Raw genomic sequence first — 7,796 nt, forward strand, 5'->3', positions numbered from 1 at the left:
TATTATTATTATTATTTTCTGTTTTTTGTTATAGGAATTTTACGAAATGAAACTTTTATATTGATTCCTTGTACTCTTTTTCATGTAGAAATTTGGATGCGTTAAAAGTCCTTTGAATTTTGAGAAGCTGGTGAAATGGAAGACTGTTACTCCCTTGTAAGGAGATGGGAGGACCTGCACACTGATATTTTGGTGAAGATTTTCCAGTCTTTTGACATATTTGAGTTAACTAAGGGCATTGCTCATGTCTGTAGTGCATGGCGTATGGCTGCTTGTGATCCTCTGCTTTGGAGAACACTTGATTTATCAATGTTGAAATCTAATTTCATAATAATCCTATTAGAGCCATATGTTTACGTTGATAGCCCATCTGATAAGACATTGACTCGTCTGTTGAAGATTTCTTTGAGTCTCAGCAGGGGAAACATAACAACCTTGATTTTCCATTTCAACCTGTACGTGAATGATGAGCAGTTGACTTATACTGCTGAAAGGTAATTCCATTAGTTTTGGCATTTGTGAAGCCAAATGTTTTCACCCTCCTCAAGGTTTCAGATAGTATTGCTAATATCTCCTTTATATGAAATGTTTGGTCTGGTTTGCTGACCATGCTTCTTATTGTCATGATGATGGATGGAATATTAATCTGTATACCCACAATCAGACTGGATTTATTTGTAAGATGTGTTCATACCATTAGCCAGTATTGAATTGAGAAGTAAACAACAGTGTCTTTATTGCAGATGCCCACAGCTCAGAAGACTTGTTCTGCCGGCTTGGAACAGAATAAAAAAGACTGGAATATGCAAGGCCATTCGCGCATGGAAAGATCTTGAGTCCCTAACAATGCCTAGCATAGCAAATCCTCCATATCTTATGGAGGAAATTTCCAAGAACTGCAAGAACTTTAGTACACTGAAGATTATGGGCCCTTGTAACATTTTGTTTGCTTCTACACTAGCCACATATCTTCCAAAACTACAGGTCCTAAGTCTCCGATGCTCAATTGTAGACAAGGATGCTCTGATCATTATCCTTGATGGTTTACAACACCTAGAAGTGCTTAACATATCGCATTGCCTTCTGATAGAAGTCCTTCCACCTCCTGCATCTAAAAGAGTTGTTCGAGAAATTGATCAATCTATTCTTGACAGGGCGTCTCGGTTGCGCGAATTTTTAACATGCATGAAAGACTCATGCATTATGTGCCAGCGAACCAAAAATGATGAAGGGCACGTTAGGTGGTACAGGTATGAGGAAGGGTTTTGGAAAGCAGATGAGGTGAGCTCTCTTGCACTTTGATTAGAGCATGCAGGGATTGTACTTCAATGAATTAGAAGCGTAGTATATGACTCTTTTTTCCTTTGGTTATTGTATTGCTTTTATGCTAGACACGGGATAAATGTCACAGAATTAACATAAACGTGAGCTGTCTGTGGTCTTACTTGTATTGTTAAAAGGCATCCCCCTGGCTCAGTGGTGGTGGGGTTCTGAGGTTTTTGACACATCATCTGCTTGGTTCGGGATTATTGATGTCTGTATTTTTTGTACATGTAGTAAGTTCTTGTTGTAATGGGATTCTCAATTTGGTCCCTCACTCACTTTCAGTAATTATGAAGATTTGACTTGAAATATTTAGAGATGAATTACTTGCTGACATTGTAGTCTCACTTGCAGGATTCAAGGTAGCACTGATGGTCAGTATTTGTTTGCACGATTCTTTAACACCACATTTATGTCTACATTTGCTAATGACCCCATATGTTCATAGTCACAGTACATGCATTGATGATGGGTTGGTGTCTTGGAACCTTTTTGTGATTGTTACAGATATCAGATGTGGATGAGAAAGTAAAATAGGTTGTTTTATATCTACTGCAGATAGACATGTTTGGAGATGGAGATGAGCTTTAGACAGTGCTGAGTGCACCATTTTTTTGACTATTGTGTATTTGTTCTTTGGGATTGTTATTGTAGGACATCTTTTGCCATCTTCTTAAACGCTTTCCGATTATGGCATTATCTCTGGCCTTATTTGTTTTGTATACACTTCATTTCCATATTTGTATTGAAGCATAACCATGTGTTATGCATCTTATTTTGTTAATTATTTGTATCAAGAACATCTTCGGGATTGTGTTGGGGAGCTTAAAAAGTATTTTAATACTTATAAAAAAAAAAAAGACGTGTCAAACAGTGAGCTGTCATGTTTGGTAAAAAAATTTCAGGAGTAATTCTTTGGTTTTTTTGCTCTAAAAAGGCCAAAAGAAAAGGCTTATAAATGAAGTTTTTTTTTTTTTTTTTTTTTTTTATAAAATAAGTTCCCTGTTTTTTGGGGGGGCTTAAAAAGTTATATTTTCTAACGTAATCTCAAACATGCTCTAAGAGTTTGTTTATAATTGTGTTAAAGAGTTTAAAAATTATTTTTAGTAACAAATACGGTCTTTTGAGACAAAACATAACGGTTTGTTAAAAATATTCTGAAGCTTTAGAGGCCACAAAAAGCCGAACACTGCATTTTAGGAAAAGCTTGAAATTTATGCTTTTCCTAAAACATGCTTTTAATTCCATTTGTGCGACACAAATTTGGTTTAATGAAATTTACCAATTGACAAAAATACTCATCATTGTCATGGAATTACAGCCATGCTCCTTTACAAACATATTTTCTACCCCTCATTCTGTTTTTCTTGTTGCCGATGTTGGGGTTGCTTCAAAGAGAGAGGGAGACTCAAGCCGAGTTCTCTGTTTCTGTTGCCACTAAGTAAGAGCTCATTCTTTTTTTTATTTTGTTTATTTTTTATTTTTTCTGATGCTTAAAAAAAAAAAAAAAAATCTGGGTTTGAGGGGCTTACTTTCACACACAATCCTTTTGCTCACTTGAGGTCTGGAGGTGATGGCGAAGAGGATTTAATTGATGAAAACCCTATAAATCAAATAGAAGTGAGAGAGACGGAAAGAAAAAAAAAATGTTGGAAGTATTTAGTGTAACCTAATGAAGTGAGAGAGTGCATCTTCGGCTTCATCCTCCTTTTGGTGGATGTTGTTGGTTCCAAGTGGGGGCTCAGATAGGTTTGTCTTAATCTGTGGCTTTTTTGCTTCTGTAACCTCTTTGTGTGGCCTCTTAAGAGGACCGGATCACTTGTTTGACCCATTTCCTATCATTTGTAATTATTTCAGCACTGTTTTAATTTGTTTTGGGTCTGTTATTTGAGAGCTCACCCCATTTTCGTTTTTAGGATCGCTCATTATCTCTTCCTTTTTGATCAAGAATGAAAAGAATCCTCCCCAATAACCTTTTTCCTTATTCAATTTATTTATTTTTTAAAAAAAGCGATAGAGACTAGCGGACAGAAAGGTTATGTTTGCGATTGATATAAAGTCTTAGGATCTGTTTGAGATTACATTAGAGAGCTTAAAAAGTTGTGCTAAACAAAAATTAGCATGTTTGGTAAACAATTTTAAAAGTTTTTTTATTTATTTATTTACTTTTTGACTTTAAAAATATGGCCAAAACACACTTTTGGTAAAAGTTTAAAATGAAGTTTTTGCCAAAAAAACTGTTTTTTTTTTACTTAAAAGCTTTATTTCTCAAACGCATCATCAAACAGGTTATTAGAAATGTATAACTAGAGACGTGCCTTTTGATATTCTGATTTTTTTTTTTTTTTTAATGTTTCTTGTGTATACCCTATTTTTACTTTTGGAACATGTTTGGTATCTTTGATCAAGGGAGACAACAGAGTAGTTAGAAGCGAAATTCTATTAATTCTCATCCTCCCTAAATGAAGCAAGCAACGAAGGGTTTGGGTAGGTTTGGTGAAGGATTTGGGCCGTTTTTATTGTTGACAAATTGTTCTCTGTAGGTGTAGGGTTTTTTTTATGGGGATTTAGGATTTGGGCCGTTTTTATTGTTGACAAATTGTTCTTTGTAGGTGTAGGTTTTTTTATGGGGATTTAGGTTTCGAAATTACTATTAATTTGTGCATCTGAAATATGACTGTCCAGATAGGTTGCTAAATAATTTAAAATTTATTTTGATAGTTTGATGCTCTCTTACTATAATTGTTAGTAATTTGAACAGTTAATATATGTGAATCCCAACCCGTCTTAGTGTATATTTAGAGAGAGAGAGAGAGCAATAGTTCTAGAATCATGGATGTCATAGCTGCTTAATTGGACCTATGTTTTGAGATCATAGCTCCCATATCTTCACATTTCATATTACTACCTACCTCTTGACCTAATTACCCCCTTAATGGCAGGACTTTGATTTTGTCAAAATGAGCATCCTGAAATTTTGAACAAAAATAGGCAGATATGAACAAAGAATTCGCTGATTTATGAACTAATTTTGGCTACCTTAGCATCAAGGCCAGAACAAGATTCTCTCCAGTTCATTTGAATTAGAGAATATTCAATTAGTTATATTTGATGGGTATTTTTGTTTTTTTTTTTGTTTTTTTGTTTTTTTTTTTTTCATTTTTTGAGGGAACAAAAATACCTTTTTCAATATAACTAACTTGATATTTTTCAATTCATTTAAACGGTAAAGGATCATAATTCATTGATGCCCAGCTGAACCATGCGAATGGAGAAATTATAGATGATTACTTTTTCATTAATTATATAAAATAACTGATTGATAAATACTCTTGCCATTTGCCAAGAGTATTTATCATATATGTATAGTTTTTTTTTTTTTTTTTTTTGGGTGTGTGTAATTTTTTAACCGCAAGCTACAGCACTCATTGTAAAGATATAAACTGTCGGCAAACGAGTAATAATTTTGGGCCACCTATTTTCCACCAATAACTTGGAGAGGAGTCCCATAGAAATAACTAAATAAGTATAAATGTTATTTTTATGCTTATATGTTTTTATTTTTAAAATTATTATTGAATCAAAATTTAATAATAATTTTAAGAGTCATATTAATTTTAAAATAACATAAAGAAAGATAGTTTTATTTTTTTATTTTTTTTAATTTGAAGCATTATTCATAAAATACAGTATATGAAGAAAACGCTATGGAACAACTAGAACTTTTCTGTAATCAAGGCCGTAGGATTTGGTTACTCCTACCTGCTTAAAAATTACATTTATTATTATTTTAATAAATTACATTTATTGTTTTCAAGCTCACACCTAAATTATAATGTTTTTATAAACTTACAATAGTTACAGTTGAAGCTCCAAATTACTTTAATCATTTTTCTTAGCCTTTTTGTTGCTCCTTGATGACAATTTCTTAAATGATTTTGACGGTGTTGTTACCCCTTCAACCACTCTCTGGTGGTTGTTGTTCACTCCTGGCAAATGTTTGGATTAGTTGTATGTCTCTTTCGAGAGACATGCTCATGCTTGTCCTCTGTTTAGGTGTTATTGTTGCTTTGTGCAGCCGATTTTTTGGCTTATGCCCAAGTTATAGAGAGCTGGATAGTTTATGATTCTTTGAGACCATTTATGTGTCTATTACCTGTTCGGTTATTCTGGTTTCATATTTAGCACCGTTTTCGTTTGGGTATGTTGTTGAGGTGCCCACCTCCTTTTTTTTTTTTTTTTTTTTTTTGTTCTAATTGTAATATTTTCTGCCCAAAAATGGAGAAAAGTATTTAGAAAAAAAAAAAAAAAAAAGTTATGAAATTTGCACCAATCGTCATGGCTTAGGTGTCACTTCAAGTCCTCCTTTCAAAATTCAAAGACAAGAAAAAAGAAAACAAAAAGTCAAAAAAAGGAAGCCGTCTGAGTTGACTTTATAGTTGTGTTACCAAACGTCTTTGTAAAAGAATGAGTTGAGGCCATTTTTAACTCTATAAATACCCCTTTAGTGAGTGTTCTCTAAAAGTAAAGATAAAAACAACTTTATACTAAAAAGTGATAGAGAATTACCTCACTTACGAAGGACAAGGATGTAATTAGATCATCTACTTTATAAGGTCTTCTTTAAATTTTAAATAATAATTCTATTTTGAAGAACAATTTTTAAAAATATTCTACATTTTATTCTTTATTTTGGAGAGCAAATCCTAAAAAATGGGAAATCATAAAGGGTAAACAAGAGAGAAATCAATAAAAATATAATATAAATAATGAAAGTGATCTTTCATGTATGTAAATCATAACTATACATAAAATATTTTTTGGAAAACATTTTGTTTTCGGTTTTTGTTACAATTGAAAATTGTAGTCTAAGTCAGAAAATATTTTTCATCAATTAGAAAACCTTATTTAATTTCGTACAATTGTTTCTATTTTTAAAATTATAAATTATTTTTCGAGTTTGAACTTTTTTTTCTTACGCGCACTTTCTCACGGTTCATTATTCGTTGTTGCTGTCAACCACCGTTAGTAGCTAGAGTTTGCCAGAATCCGCCACGGATCATTGTTGTCCAACCATTTTTGGCCGTCGTCATTAATTTTTTGTACAAATCAAACACCGAATAATATTCACTTAATTTTTTTAATTTTTTTTTTTTTAAGAAACAAACAAAATCTGATGTGCAAACATTGAAGAAAATGCCTCCTTAAAGCATCTAATATGCACGATCACATGACTAAAAGAAGAAGACAATTAAGAATAACAGTGAAATGAAGATTTTTTACAATTGCTTATCCAAAAGAAATGGGGGCAGAGAAATTAGAAAAAACGCCCTGCCCGAGCAGAACCCACCAAAGTACCAAACCCCCTTTCACACCCCTACCTGATTAATAGGAGATCCCGGTCAGTCCCTGTCCCCATCTGGTACGTTGTGGAATCTCATTGCCTTCGAACAATAATATATATATATATATATATATATATAAATATAAAATTAGAAAATGGAATAATTAGTAACCCTTAAAGCTCTGACGAGTTGATAATACCTATAAAAAAAAGTCTCATCTCTTTCTCTCTCTCATATATTTCAGTCGTTCGCTGAAAATCGAACCTGAACCAAAAATGGCTGTTGAGCTGTGGGAGACGCTGAAGGAGGCGATCGCGGTCTACACGGGGCTCTCTCCGGCGACCTTCTTTACGGTTCTTGCTCTGTTCTTAGCCGTGTACTACGTGATATCGGGGTTGTTCGGATCATCGGATCAGTATCAGAGGCCCAGGGAAGTCCAGGAGGAGTCACAGCCTCTGCCGCCTCCGGTGCAGGTCGGGGAGGTCACCGAGGAGGAGCTCAAGCAGTACGATGGATCTGACCCCCAAAAGCCTCTGCTCATGGCTATCAAGGGCCAGATCTACGACGTGTCGCAGAGCAGGTACTATGTTAGAATTTTTCTTCTGAGTTTCTGGGTAGGTCGAATTTGTGGATTTTTTTGGGGTTTCTTAGTTTTTTTTCGAGGTAAATGTTAATTTTAGCATCTGGGTTTGTATAACTAATAGTATAATACGAATTGTTTAAAGGCGTTTTGGGATTCTGCGATTGTGGGTATGTGAAAAGTGTGGAGCCTTTTGAGGTTTTCAGATTATTTTTGAAAGGGTTTTGGGTGCTTTGCCATAAAGTTTCCTGAAAGTGATGGTAATTAGCCGACATCTTTTGGATTCTTATGGGCTTTTTGAGTATGTGAAATTTGTTGAATTTTTTGGCGTGGAGTTTTTAGATGTTTTTTTGTCATCTGTTGCTTTGGCTGTTGGGCGTATGAAATTTATGGCGAGCTTGCCTTCGGGTTTGTAAAAATCATCGTTGTTTCTTTTAATTTTGTGGTTTTGGCATTTTTTTTCCAATTTACTTTTGAGGGTTTTTCTCTATATCACAATTCACACACGTCCATACTGTGAAATGGAGGAGCCCAACTCAGAGGAAGTT

At 34.0% G+C, this 7,796-nt stretch overlaps 2 protein-coding genes across 5 annotated transcripts; both read left to right on the forward strand.

The window, feature by feature from the left end:
• Positions 1-92: 92 nt before the first annotated feature.
• LOC132181458 (F-box/LRR-repeat protein At3g48880-like) lies at positions 93-2,125 on the forward strand. 4 transcript variants are annotated; one of them, XR_009440256.1, is made up of 4 exons: positions 93-494; positions 744-1,556; positions 1,678-1,795; positions 1,882-2,125. XR_009440256.1 is itself a non-coding variant. In XM_059594691.1 (2 exons), the coding sequence occupies exons 1-2, from the start codon at positions 136-138 to the stop codon at positions 1,300-1,302; spliced, it is 918 nt and encodes a 305-aa protein (XP_059450674.1). In that variant the 5' UTR covers positions 93-135; the 3' UTR covers positions 1,303-2,125. The 4 variants fall into 4 exon arrangements, 1 of the variants encoding a protein (XP_059450674.1); XR_009440257.1 differs by having other exon boundaries at positions 744-1,281; XR_009440255.1 differs by having other exon boundaries at positions 744-1,795.
• Positions 2,126-6,841: 4,716 nt separating this feature from the next.
• LOC132182796 (membrane steroid-binding protein 2-like) lies at positions 6,842-7,773 on the forward strand. Its single transcript, XM_059596140.1, has one exon. The coding sequence runs from the start codon at positions 6,944-6,946 to the stop codon at positions 7,340-7,342; it is 399 nt and encodes a 132-aa protein (XP_059452123.1). The 5' UTR covers positions 6,842-6,943; the 3' UTR covers positions 7,343-7,773.
• The last annotated feature ends 23 nt before the right edge of the window (positions 7,774-7,796 follow it).

The sequence above is a fragment of the Corylus avellana genome, chromosome ca5, assembly GCF_901000735.1.
Source record: "Corylus avellana chromosome ca5, CavTom2PMs-1.0".
NCBI classification, from domain to species: Eukaryota; Viridiplantae; Streptophyta; class Magnoliopsida; order Fagales; family Betulaceae; genus Corylus; species Corylus avellana.

What these genes read in the sequence shown, in the direction of transcription:
- LOC132181458 (XM_059594691.1), top strand. Translation starts at nt 136, where the DNA reads ATGGAAGACTGTTACTCCCTTGTAAGGAGATGGGAGGACCTGCACACT. An exon ending in TTGACTTATACTGCTGAAAG is followed by an intron (nt 495 to 743) that starts GTAATTCCATTA and finishes TCTTTATTGCAG; the next exon opens with ATGCCCACAGCTCAGAAGAC.
- LOC132182796 (XM_059596140.1), top strand. Translation starts at nt 6,944, where the DNA reads ATGGCTGTTGAGCTGTGGGAGACGCTGAAGGAGGCGATCGCGGTCTAC.